At 44.3% G+C, this 14443-nt stretch overlaps 1 protein-coding gene across 4 annotated transcripts in view; it reads right to left on the bottom strand.

Annotated features, from left to right (window-relative positions):
* Positions 1-5824: 5824 nt before the first annotated feature.
* The window catches only part of ankfn1 (ankyrin repeat and fibronectin type III domain containing 1), an 80126-nt gene continuing 71507 nt past the window's right edge, over positions 5825-14443 (bottom strand). For all 4 annotated transcript variants that reach the window (XM_026350884.2, XM_026350882.2, XM_026350883.2 and 1 more), the window contains 3 exons: positions 10324-10546; positions 10061-10253; positions 5825-9730 (listed from right to left, as the gene is read on the bottom strand). In XM_026350884.2, the coding sequence (XP_026206669.1) occupies positions 8932-9730; positions 10061-10253; positions 10324-10546 (1215 nt within the window). In that variant the 3' untranslated portion in view covers positions 5825-8931. The remainder of the gene's footprint in view (positions 9731-10060; positions 10254-10323; positions 10547-14443) is intronic.

Genomic DNA, 14443 nt, shown 5'->3' with positions numbered 1-14443 from the left:
GGATATATACTGTTCATTCCTATATATACAGGAATGAACCAGGGTTTGTTGGTAGTTTTCCCATTGTGACTAATTCGAGTACACAGTTAGCAGCAGTCAGAGTCTCGTGCTCCTCACCTGCAGTCAGGACACCTGAGGTTATGTTCACAGGATGCTGAATGATGATGATAACTGGATTCAGGCAGACGCCCGTGTGGCTCATACCTAAATCCTCCAGCTGTCAGATTCTGGCTGGAACACTGGTCCCAGTGATGGATGGAGCTGTGGAGGTGGTGGGAGTGGTTGGGGGTGTTGGCTGCAGTGGTGCTGTGTGCTGCATTGTGGGTTGGACGTGTGGATGAAGATGACTGTCGTGTTCTCTCCTGTTAGTGGCTTGTTGTGCTGCTGCTGAGTTTTTCTCGTGTTTATTTCCTGACTGACCTGACGTGTCGCTGATCTCGCTCCTTCTGCTTCCTCCCATCAAACTCTGTTGTTTTATGTCTGTTCGCAGCGTTCGACTCGACAGCAGCAGCCACCTACTGCTCAGTCTGCCGGGACTTTAAAACTGATCCGTTGTGGATTTGAACTGGAAGAAAAGATGACAAACTGTAACCGCAGACAGAGACATCTGAATCTCAGATAATTCATCTTCAAAATGTATTTTTCAGCCTAGAGATGTGGAAAATCAGTCACTGGAGGGGAAATAAAATCACGTGTCTCAGCATATAAATCAGCCTGAAGCTAAACTACAGCAGGATTGTCTGTGCAGACACGCGTCTGTTTTCTGTCCACATGTTAACAGTTGTTTCGAATTAAACTCCAAATGAAAAGAAAGGGCTGTTAATTGAAAATGTAAATAAGTTACAGGCTGAGTATTTTTCATGTGTGCTGAGAACTGAGGCTGAAGCTGTTTAAAGAGTCTTTCTCTGCTTTGTAGTAACACATTAGTTCCAGCAGCCAGTAAATGAAGGCTGGAAGCACAGAAAGATACTTAAATGGTCACAATTCATTCAATTAGTGAGCGTGGCAGCAGCTCACACCGGACTCCTGCAGCCAGGAGGCGAAAACCGTTGGAATGTTTGCTCATGTTGTAAAGGTTGAATTATGAGGCTGATAAAAAACAACTCGAATGCTGAGATAAAGGGCCGACTGTGCTGGTGTGGACCGCACTGAGCCCGGGACTAACAGGCCTGAATGTGGGGAACTGGTTCCTGTCGGGAATCCCGCTGCTGAGGGTTAATGCGTCCACATGGAGCTGTAACACTGCAGTATATGGTGAGACCTGTGACCAGCGACGGCTTCCACACGTTCCTTTACTCTGTAAAAGCAATTAGTGACACGTCCGCCTGTCTAGAAAACAGTGCTTCATAAAACCTGGTCTAAATCGACCGCAGGTCTGAGACTGTGGTGGACACGTCCCATCAGAGGACACCAGAGAACAATATCTGGACCCTAAATGACCAAAAAGAGGAATCCAGGTCAAATGTTGCCAAACCAATAGTTTCCAATAATGACCGTTTCCTACCTCTGACCCCTGTTGTTGCCCCCCCCCCCCCCCCCCAGTCTGTCTGCTGCGACCTCTGGTATCTGGGTAATTTTCTGGCCTGCTGACGTGACAGTGTGTGACGGGCGCCTCTAAACTGTCACATCTCTGTTGAGAGGAAGTCGGCAGCACAGAGCCGATGCTCAGATAAGACTTCCTCTCTCTTTGGAAACCTTTCATCCTTCACTTCCATATCAGGGCCACAGAGAAGGGGCCACTGGGGACCTGGTTCACGCTGACATGGATCTGAAGGCCCAGAGGTATTCGAGGTTCCAGTAAAAGTGGCGCTGAGCTTCGGTGGGGTCCAGAGAGTTGGAGACATTACTGCAGTGTTTTATAAGCAGTTGGCTGTGGATGTGTTTTTCAGGCTCCTTTGGTTCTGGAAGAGGTTTGAGTTTCATTAAAAACGGTTTCTAAAGCAGATTTAGTTTTTAATTATCAGAGAAGGAATTCAATAAAATCCTTCATGGATCTTTCAACTCAGGATCAGCTCCAAACATTTTCCCAGATCCAGTCAGTGGAAAAGGACAAATGAGGGTTTATCACTATTTGACCAGTCGTGTTCAGGGTCTTTTATTATTTCAGCGTGTTCGTAAAGCCAGGACCAAGTCCCACGGTGGCTTTTCTGAACATTTCAATCAAACCTGGATGGAAGATGAGCCAAATGTTTTTGGATCCCGCTCCAGGTGTCCAGGTTCCATCTATCAGGACTTTTCCACTGCAGGGACTCACCGGGCTGAACTCGAAGGGCAGGGTGGGTAGTTCTAGTTTGCTTCGCTACAGAGGAGACTCTGGGTCTCTGTTTACTACGCTGTGACTGGACGGCTCCATCAGCCTTTTCTTTACATAACGTGGCGAACACAGTAAATTATCAAGGATCTGAGGCGGCTGCTTTGTTTCAAATTCACTCATGTCAGGTAGAAACGGACTCTGCTCTGAGTTAAGATGATCCTGATCCTGACAGGTTCTCACTCGGCTCGTTGGGTTTTATATCTGAGTGGATGGCAGCTGTCACTGCACCTGTGATTTGTCATTCACTGTCTGATCACCTCACAGCTGCTTTGTCTCTAATCACTAGATAGAGTTGCTATAATTAAAGAGTAAAAGTAACTTCACAGAAAACAAAGATTTTTCTTTTTGTTTCAGACACAAATCCAGGAAAATGTGAATTTAATGATCAATATCATGAAGAGAAATGTTTTTTACTGCTGCAGAATGAAACGTGATGTAACTATTTGTTCAGGCTGTTTTGTTCCTGCTGCTTTTCCATCATACTATCATGAAAAGTCTGAACTTGGAGACGCTGGTGTTGTGCTGCATGGTAAACGGTAAAAAAAACAGCAAAGCAGCCAAATTGTCACTCCAAACATTACATCACGTTAAAGTCCAGCGATCACATTCACTTATCATCAAAAGCCTCGTTCCACCAATTCCATTTTCCACAGATTCCATGTGTGTTTTTCCCTCCGACAGATCCACATGTTCCGAATCACTTTTTCCTTTGATTTTCCACAACACGGCAGCGATATGGCCCAGAGCAGTGGATCAGGGACTCCTCCAGCTCAGTGTGTGCAACGTTGGCCTAATCTTAATGGTGAATCAAAGGGCCTCCCAGGATGAACGACAAAGACCCGGCCAGAAAAAAGCAGGAGGATCTAAACAGAAAAGAAAAAGCAGCTTCTGTTTGCTGTTTATTTCCCACAAGCCGGAGCTTTGATGAGGAGACAGCCGGGGTAATTTGGACGCTCCATTTGGATGAGAGGGCTTCAAGGTGGCAGAGACGGGTCAAACACACACGAAACCGCCTCCGACTCTGCCACAAGATGCCAGAGCAAAACCTGATGTGCACCTCCTCGTTTTCTCTGGAACGACCAGCCTCACTTTATTAGGTACAATCCAATACAGCAGCTCTGCTGGAAAATGGTCAGCAAACTGTTTATTACTGTTTTAATGTTTTGGTTCCTTCACTGGTTTTAACACAGTGGCCAAAACATTAGAAACACCTCTTATTCTAACGCTGTCACGTCAAACAGAGCTTCAGAAGTCACTGCTGTTTCTTCTGCAGATTCTGTCGTCGTGGTAACAAAACCCTTTTCCTTAAGATACACTTATACGTAGTAACTGGAAATGTGACACTGAACATATCACATGTTCCCGGGTAAAAGGGTTTTCCAACATCCAGGTTCCTCTCAGACCCCATGTGAGCAAGAGTGATTCACCTAACAGGCAAAATAAATGAAAGACTAGATACAGGGTTTGCTTGGTGGTGGATGAATCTGAATCTGGACATTTTACACCTGGAACTGGATCTGAACTGGACCTGGCTCTGTAAACCCGTCCCTGCTCATCGTGCAGGACAGAGGTGATAAAAAGAACACATTAATAAAGATATGATGTTTCAGGTTTCTCAAACATCTCACTCCAGTTTCCCTGTGCAGATTTTGGCTCCAGGCTGAACTAAATAAACGGATCTGTGTTTCCAGAGCGGCGTTCGTTCTCACTGATGGACCCGTTGTGTGCAGAGCCAAGTCCTTCAGCAGCGACGGCCGGGCAGCAGCGATCCTGTGGTTTGGACCGACGCTGGGGAAAAGTCGCTGCCAGCGGTGGTGTGAGATTCCAGTTGGTTCGCACCCTCCCACACGGCGTCCTCCGACCGCTGCAGCTCGGCCTGCCAGTCAGGAGTCCGCCTGCAGCAGAGCCCGGATTAGACCGCAGGACATCAAACCACAAACCTTTCTGTCCAGGGGCCAAGAAACTAGAGAATCCCTCTGGAGTCTCAGGTCATGTATAGAGGCAGTGGTAGGAAGTTAGTGAAGTACTGCAGTAGTACTTCACTTCAGTATTTCAATGACTGTTTCTAAAAAGTGGACAAAAGACATGATTAGAAACGATTTCAAGTTTTAATTACACAGCCTGACGTCGTGCTACTCATGATAGCTGCATTCCACCTACACAGAGGTTCATTTTTAACTCTGCAGTCAGAACATCTCTGCTGGGACAAGCTGCATCTGAAGACCAGTCCAGACCAGACCACTTCACATCCATACTGACAAAAACAAGGGTTTAACGGAGCACTGGAGGAATGAAACATCTTCCTCATTCACACACATTAAATGCTCCACTGTTTGCACCCATCTCCAGCTCTCAGGTAATATTACAAGCCTGCCTCAGATTCTCTGGCACTGGTGTCACATTACTTCTGATTGGCAGAGCTTGAATCACATACCCAGAATGCCAGAGATATGGCAGCGAGGATGAGGAGGCAGTGCTGAAAACCGACCCGTGGACGTACCGTCGTGTTATCGGCATCTGGCAGCTGACGGCGACCTCTGATAAAAGACAAACTCACAGGTTTAAGTGCACAACAGCCACATGAGACACTGTTTATTTCACTTGTTAAAATACATCCATTCCAATGCAAAGTGCCAAAAACACAGGAGGCTTTTAAACATAGTCCATAAAAAACATTTTGTACTTTGCTGCAAATAAATACAATCAGAAATGGCATTAAAGTGAAATCACGGTGGTCCAATGATGTTGGGAACAAAAAACAGGAGGTCAAACAAACGGAAAGCTGACGACAGAGGAACGAGTGAAGAGTCGTTCCAACATTTTAAACCAAATAATACGTGTGTGACATCGAGCCCTCAACACCAGTAACAGACAGTTTTGAGTTGTGTGTGAAGCTTCAGGACTTCTGCATATGAAACTTTTCAAAATAAAAGACACACACACACTGATGTCGTGTACACACACACACACTGATGTCGTGTACACACACACACACTGATGTCGTGTCCACACACACACTGATGTCGTGTACACACACACACACTGATGTCGTGTACACACACACACACACTGATGTCGTGTACACACACACACACTGATGTCGTGTACACACACACACACACTGATGTCCGTGTACACACACACACACTGATGTCGTGTAATACACACACACACACTGATGCGTGTCTCACACACACACACTGATGTGTTACACACACACACACTGATGTCGTGTACACACACACACACACTGATGTCGTGTACACACACACACACTGATGTCGTGTATACACACACACACACACACTGATGTCGTGTCCTCCACACACACACACTGATGTCGTGTCCACACACACACACACACTGATGCGTGTCCACACACACACACTGATGTCGTGTCCACACACACACACACTGATGGCGTGTCCACACACACACTGATGTCGTGTACACACACACACATGATGTCGTGTATACACACACACACACACCTGATGTCGTGTCCACACACACACACACTGATGTCGTGTCCACACACACACTGATGTCGTGTCCACACACACACACACACTGATGGTGCTTGTGAATGTCCTCTGTATCTTAAATTCCAGCTAAGATTCAGATTTTTACACATTCTTAAACTAGAATAAAGTGGAGCAGAGCAGTTGGTGTCTTCTCCACCAACTGTGGAGAAGACACCAACTGTGGAGAAGACACCAACTGTGGAGAAGACACCAACTGTGGAGAAGACACCAACTGTGGAGAAGACACCAACTGTGGAGAAGACACCAACTGTGGAGAAGACACCAACTGTGGAGAAGACACCAACTGCTCTGCTCACGTCTGTTGATCGTCTACTTTCATCAAACTACGATGACAGAACTGAAAATAAAAGACAAGTTGTAGAAATCCTGAATTTACAGATTAGTTCAATAAAACCATCTCTAAAAATGACATGTTAATATTTTTATCAGTTGGAAAATGTGCTTATTCGTTTTCTTTCAGTGAGAACATGGAGATCAGGTGGAAGTTAGCCTAGCTTAGCATAAAGTCACAACATATTTTAATTAAAGCACCTTGAACATTTTAGCAGGTGGATTTTTAAACTTCAGAGCCGGATACAGGCTTCCTGCTTCCCCCTGCCTCCAGCTTTTATGCTAAGCTAGGCTAATCATCTTCTGGTTCTCATACAGCTTCTTAAGGTATAGACGTGTTTTTAATTTCAATCATCTCAAATAATTCACAGCAAGAAAACAAACCTATTTACCTGTTATTACTTGTTAGTGCAGATAACTGCAGTGTAGATTTATTTAGTGCATGTCTGAACGTCTTTACATCATCACTGAAGCATCTTAAGAATTCATACAGGTTTATCTGAAAGGACATTAAACTGACCGTAATGAGGAAAGCTGCCACAGTTAATGCCCAATTGCATCAAATATTCAATTAGCTTTTATTCCATAATTGCAAACATTAAAAACGCTTTTTTTAAAACACCGTGCACACATTTGAAGAACAGTGCCCATGCTTCTTTACTTTCAGTTCTATGTCATTTGTCTATAATACAAATAAAACTGTTGCAGTTTTGTTGCATGTTCAAAGTAAAAAACAAACCAGAAACACGGCACCAGGCTCCGAGGGAACACTACAGTAACTGTGGATGTTACAACGTAAGAAGCAGAACGAAAAGTCAACACAACAGCACAACACAAACACCGCCAGGTCCAACTGCGGCCAGTCCGAGGGGCTAAGTGCAGACTGTTAGTCAAACCATATCCTGACCCCCACAACACCCCCTGACCCCTGACATCGTCATGCTGAATGCAGGAGGAGGCACAAACTGGACACAAAGCTTTAGTCCAAAGAAACGACAGCTACAAACTACTTCATGCCAACAAAACACAGCTCCGACTACACCGATGAGCCAAAACATCACGGTGACGACGATACCGCTGATGACGTCTGCGAGTTTCAGAGAGTAAGTGGGGGGTCAGCCTGGACTGGGTAGTTAATCTGACCACAGTGTGCACTTGCTCGTGCAAAGCAGAGGGTCTTGAAATGGTTGTTAAATCTGTACACTAGAGTTCTGAAGTTTGCATTAGAGGAACAGAGGGCTCAGAGGGGACTAGATCTGAAGAAGGACAGCATGTTGTAATTAATGCTGACATTAATGATACTATTTCATAATGAAGTTTTATAGAACAACTTGCCTCAGTAAGTCCTAACAATGCACATGCATTAAACTTGCAAAGGTGCGTAGTGACAAAAGTGCAGGGTTCATTTTAAATATATTATAGATTTATAATATAGAAATAGGAGTTCAGGACTTGGTCAACAGCGCGTAAAAACGATCGTCATGTTTTAACTCATCAGCGTATTCGTCAACATTCCAGGTAAAATAGTATATCTTTAAATTTGAGAATACAAAAATACTTCATGTTTTAAGGTTTCTAGTGGTCTGTGTTCAGTGACTGAGGAAGGTCACGTTTGAGGAATCATATATAGGTTTTTTCTTTAAAGATTATTCGACCACATTAAGTCCCAATGGGAGCAGCTCAAAATAACACTGATTGAAAGACATAATTCAGTTGTCACAGGAGACCACAAACAAGCAGACTAAACTGTACATTCACTTCAAGTAGAGGAGAATCCATGCTCTGGAGACGGGGGCATGAAAATATACTGTAGTAATCCACAGGAAACTTTTCCAAATCTTCAATTCAAGGGTTTGGGAGAATTTAACTAAAGTGGGAACGAGCGACAATCAAACCACCATTTTTGGTCGATGTGCAGAGTTGTGTGCAAAGTTCTTGGTCGGAGAAGCAGTGCTTGGTTTCTCGTTGCATTGATAATTTTCTTTGTAACAGTCGATGCCATGGTTTCTGAGGCTTGGCGGAGTTGAACCAGCAACTTTAGTTTAGTTTACAATCTATGGAGAGGTGTGAGGGCGCTCATGATCAGCCCTTGTGACGCGCCCAGCCAACTGTCACTGTGGTAGAAAGACTGAAGGAGACAAAGAGGGGAGGACGGTGGTGATGTGAACAGAGACGTAACCTCTGATGTCAAAGTTGAACACTTCAAGTTATTTAAAGCTACACTGGACATGTTTAAAACCTACAACAAGTTCTTCTGAAGTCTAGTATTGTCGTATGACTTTAATCTTTTACGGGTCACGAGTCAAATGTTTGGCCTCTAACCTGGTCTCATCTCTTGCAACCTGAGTCCTTCCTCCTGTACAACGGAAGCACACAGTCTGAAACAGCTTCTGATAAAAACATTAATCTTGTTGTTGTTTTGCTTTATCCTGGAGCAGGTTTCACAAAGACTTAGACTCAGTCAAACTAATGTCTAATGTTCAAAGATCAGCTGTGAGTGTTTGAGAGGATAACTAACTGGTTGATCTGGAAATATGCATCTGATGAATTCCCCAACTCCACCTCCTAACTGCAGTGGATAAGAAAGACCCCAACAGGGTGGGGGAACCAGGTCACAGTTAGAGGACATGAAATTTGTTGTTTTAGTATGATTGTGTTTTCATTTTTGGACCAGTGTAGCTTTAAATACTCAAAAGTGTCTGAACTGAACCAAACTGCTGCCTCTTCAGTTTGTGCCTGACTCTATAGCGTGCTGCTGAGTATCTCTGACACCTGGGCATTGGTTTGGTCGTCTGAGTCTATGTCCTGGGCGGCAGCTCCCTCTGGTTCCTTGTCCTCCCCTGCAGAATCCACCTGTGCCACGACTACTGATACGCCTGCAGCTTTCAGCTGCTCCTCTTCCCAGCCCCTCCCCGGTGACAGTTCTTTACAGGGCTCCACAAATATCCTGCGGACATGGGGTCGGGCTTCCCGGTGTCGTCCCTTTTGGTTCTCAAGAACACAGGAGGCATGGCTAACGTAGGTGGTGCCCTGTGGGGCGGACAGGTCTCCAGGGGGAGGCAGGTCCAGATCAAGCTGCCTAGTGTATACACCCTCAGATAGAGATCCAGTGTGACTTTCACCGCTGTGGCCCCTAAGCCAGCGCTGGGGTCCGCTGAAGTACTGACCTCTGTGGCTTCTGGACAGCAGTTTACGCTTGGCAGGTGGGTTGGCGAGGGCCCTCAGAGGAGCAACACCCTCCTGGTGGCTCTTAGAGAGGGAGAGGCCCTCCAGAGTTTTGGTGGTGTCGGACAACGAAGGGGAAAGGGGGAGGGACAGAGGCAGATCTTTGGAAAATCTGGGGGACAGGGGAAGGGATGGAGAGGTGGGCAGGGTCTTGGAGAGAAAGGGAGAGCGCGGCAGACCAGATGTAGAGAGAGGGAAATCTTTGGACAGGGAGGGAGAGTGGGGGAGGAGGGGGGAGGAAGGAGGAGGTTCTTTACATTTTGGATCTTTGACCACGGGGGGGAGGGGGAGGTCTTTGGGCAGACAGACACTGTACCTGAGAGAGGGGACAAAACCGTGAAAGGATCCGTCAAATGTCTGCTTCTATGCAGATGATGTCTTCTAATATTTAGCATCATGCTCTATGTTCTATATAACTAGAAATAACTAGAAATATTTCACAGTTGACTAAACTGAAATACAGACAACAATATTCACTGAAGATTCACTCAAACATTTGCAACAAAACAACATATATAATAAACCAGTGCTTAGTTCTTTAGTTTATGCCAGCGGATGATTTCAGAGCAAGCTGTTGCTTATGGGTAAAATCGGTACAGCAGACAGAGTATGCAAAGCAGCTCTATGCCATCAACAAACTAATCACCTGAGCTCGTGGATCTGAAGTACATCTGGAGCACTGCCACCCAACGAGTGCACAGCCTGCTGGGATAGATCCTGGGGCGGAGAATAGAGCAGGTCCAGCTCGCGAGGGCTCAGGGCATCGCTGGAGTCATAGTCACTGTCGGTGGGTAGAAATACCTCGGAGAAGCCTTCTTCATCTGAGCCAAGCACAGAGTCTGAAAGCACAGACCGAGGATGAGGGGGTGTAAAACAACTTTAAAATAAACGTACTCTGTGGTGACTCACCGCTGATGGCTTTTCTCCTGCGAAGTTCAGGTGACGGGGAAGGTGTGGGCAGGTAGTCCATGGTCGAAGAGGTAGAGTCTGTCTTCTGCTGGCCAGAGTCGCTATCTGGAGCATTGGCGTCCACCAGGCAGGTGATTGGCACACCGCCCCGAGGCTGCTTGTAACGGGCGTACTGCAGGGCGTCTGTAATCCAACGAAGATCACGACGCATTTCATCGAGCTGCTACAGAAGCAAAACAAAGAAACACTGGTTCTAACATCAAGCAGCTCGTCGTTTTACAGGCCTGACTTTCTTTATTATATACTTTCTATATTATGTAATATTCTTTATTAATCTTGATTTTCTGTGATACTACTCTTTGTCAAGTTTCTGATGCAAGTAAGCTTTGTTTTGCACAATTTTTGTTTTCAAAGCCATTTTTCCACTCATGCTGTAGTGTTCCCCAAACAGAGACTGACGAGTGGACTCAGAGAGTTCCCCTTCAACTTAGCAGAAAGCGTATCACAACTGAACGTGACTGAAAATGTGTTTGAGTGTTTGCTTTTGAAGAGAATGAAGCGTGAGAAACATTAGGCGGCAATTAGCCGACTGTCTGACAGAGAGCAGGGGAGCACTTACTGCCAGACACACACAAACACACAGACAGTGGGGAGACTGACAGCGGGATGACTCGGCTGGAAAGAATGCCGAGGCTGCGATGGTAGAGCGGGAGTCTGTCGAGACAAAAACATGAAGGAGACTCATTCCCCAGAGAGACGCTGCACATCTCTGCTCACTTCATGGTTGTTACCAGCAACGACTACACAAACCAAGGCGATTTTAATTATGACTGTCTTTTACAGGAAGCGTCCACATTCACCTCGCTCTAATTGTTCATACATAAAATTAACTGAAAGGATCAACACAGATGGTGCAGTTCAACTCAACATGTGCAGAGCCGACCAATTTCTGTGTGTATATACAAACCCTGATATATTTGAGTTTCTGTAGCGTTTGGGACCTTTTCTTTTTTTAGACCCTGTTTTGGCCATATAGAAGGTAATTTAATACCTTTTACACTATTACTTACTAAATATATGTGATGTATCACATTCTTTTGGGTTCTTCCAGCAGTAGATCAACAATTTCCAGTAATAGTCCATCATACAGTAGTTGTAGAGCAGGAGTTTTTCCTTTGTAACTTTCATTTCAGTGGCATCTAATGACTATGTTTTCAACATATTACAATTTCTAAAGGACTTAAAAACTTTTTAAGGATGCAACTCATCATTCATTTCATCAATTTCTTGATTATTTTCTCGATAGATTGATCAACATTATATGCTCCATATTATGAAATAAATATGAATAAATATCACTATTTCTCAAAGTCTTGCTTGGTTCAACCATGAATTAGAAACCCTAAAACATATAGTTTGGTATCTTAGAAGACCAGCAGATACAGCACTCACATGAAATAAACCAGGATCTGGGTTTGTCTGAAGGTGTACAGACCAAAACAAACAAAACAACTAAACAAAGCAGCATTTTCCTCAAAGACTGCGCCCGTCATGGAAATTATTCCACTAAAGACACGAGTGCAGAGCTGTAGCCTCCATACTCTGAATATAAGAAACTTTCCACAGACGCATCTGTAGCTGATCAGACGGTGACAGCAGCACCACGGCTTTATGATTTAAGATAGAGTGAGATACAAAGACAGATACAACTGTTTCCAAGGACGTTCTGCAGCCGCAGCAGAGCTCTCTGCTCAGCATCACTTCCCACAAACCTCTGTGTGTGCGTCTATAGCCAGTGTTTTTTTCTAAACAGAGTTTTGCTCTATGTGACGCTAGCGTGGAGACAAAGTCATGGAGAAGGTGGATGACTGTAACTGAGGCTGTAAAAAGGATCTGACCAGAGATTTTAGACTGTTCCAGTGCAGGTAGCTTAAATATGAAGCAGCATCAGTGTGGAAACGCTGCTTTTGTCTTTCTACCACTGTGTATAAGATGTTTTTCTACACTGGGGTTTAAGTCTGGACTTTTGTTGGTCCACTGAAAAACGAATATAATTTAGTGCTGTTCAAGCTGTTAGCTTCAGGTCACTGTTGAAAGGTGAACCGTCCCCCGAGTCTCTGGTTTCTCTCTATTTGGATCAGAGTTCTTTAAATCTTAATGGGAAGGTCTACAGAGGGCTCCTTGGACTTCATGGCTCGGTTTCTTTCCTGACATGCTTGTGTATTGTGGGACTTTGTACAGTCTACACAGGTGTGTGTTTGTGCCTTCCTCAACGATGTCCAACCAGTTCAGTTTGCCGCTGGTGCATGTTAGTCATTAGTCCCCAGTGTTGTGTCCTAGTGTCTTCAGATGTGATTTGGAGCAGCAGTAACTGCCACATGTGAAGTCTGCAGACGTTTCTGCAGCAGCAGCAGCCAAAGATTTTCCTCCATCAACATGTGGTGAGTCTAAACAAACTGTCCAATTAGACGACATCACGTCATCTTCACACTAACCCACATACACTGCAACACACGCTGATGTCGGACCTCCCACATGTGACTCGCTGAGGCTCTGGACTGTCTCTGTGACACTGATATTTGCGTTGAGCAGTTCTGGGTTGAAGACCTTGACTTTAAAAATGTAAAAAGTTAAGACAGTTTTGGAAAGTCAGGACATGTTTGGAAAAGTCGGGACAATAAGGCTGAACTCAAACAAAGATGAGCTTCATGTGAGGAAATTTGTATAAACTAAAGAAGATTTCAGAGCGAGAAGACATTTGAGAGCTGATGTGAAAATATTTCAACAAGGATCAATCGATGGATCAGCTTTTTGATTTAGAGCATTATTGGAAACTGTTTTTTCATTGTTTCATGAAGTGAAAATAGTTTTAGAAACTGAGGATTTGAATGTTTTTACCAAGTGAGTGAGGACATTTTAGAAACTAGAGGCATCCAGTGTTCAGTGAAAGTGAAGACAGCCCCTGTGTGAGTGGGTTAGGGCCTCTATAAAACATTAAAACAGCTTTTTTCTCTCGATAACGTTTTAATAACGTTTCTCTCATTTTTCTGAAATAAATAAATAAAAGGAAACAAATAAACAAAAAACTCTTATCCTCAGCTCTTTTCCTCTTTCCACCTTTGGGTTGAAGGCGTCTTTGTAACGTAAGGACAACTCTGAAAACGAAAACATTTCCACAGAATGAAGCATTTTTCAGCTCAAGGCTTTTTTAAAATGAGAATCTTTGAACTTTCGACGGTTCACATGGAGATATTTTTGTGAAAGTGAGGACATTTATTTTTGAGAACATTTTTCTAAAAGTAGAAACTGAATTTTAAACCTGCAGACGGAATTAGGAAAGCACAGATGTTTTATTACATGTTTTTAGAATAAAACCACTTTTGCAAAGATTGAACATTTTTAAAATGAAAACAGTTTGTCCTCATTTCTTTAAAGAGTTCTGTGACAGTTCAGATTTGGTTCAAGTTTGAATCATATGTAGATGTTGGATTTAGTGTCCAGCAGTTTGTGTGTGTTGACAGACGTGGCCCTTTTTACTCTACACACTTTACTAAAACACACACACACACACACACACACACACACACACACACACACACACACACACACACACACACACACACCTCCAGATGCTCTGATTAGTATTTCTTTTTCCCCTGACATTCCCTCTCTTTCTGAGCAATTTGTGGTTGGGGTGGAAGAGGGGGGCAACGCTATTTTCCAAGCTTTAAAAATCACAGACATGGAGCAAGACAGATGGTTTCAAAAACACACACACACACACACACACACACACACACACACACACACACACACTCTTCTGGCAGCGCTGCAATCGGAGAGCACCCGTGTGGTTTTGTGGTCGTCTCCGTTAACGGCAGCAGCGAGCTCTTCACAGAGAGAAATCTCCAGACGTGTTTCGTTCATAGTTTCTGGGCCTGGCCTTGTTTGAACAGCTAACACCAGTCAATAAACATCTCTAACCGGATTACTAACTCATCTGTTGTCGTGATTTTGTTAAAATCATGTTTGATGAGCTCTCTGCTCCCAGCTTTAATCCTTTTGAATCGATTCGAGTGAATCTCAACAGTAGCTGGAACCACAAGACTGAATAAAACTC

The sequence above is a fragment of the Anabas testudineus genome, chromosome 19, assembly GCF_900324465.2.
Source record: "Anabas testudineus chromosome 19, fAnaTes1.2, whole genome shotgun sequence".
NCBI classification, from domain to species: Eukaryota; Metazoa; Chordata; class Actinopteri; order Anabantiformes; family Anabantidae; genus Anabas; species Anabas testudineus.
Note: the sequence above shows the minus strand (reverse complement) of the source record. Positions and strands in the feature narration are given on the sequence as shown.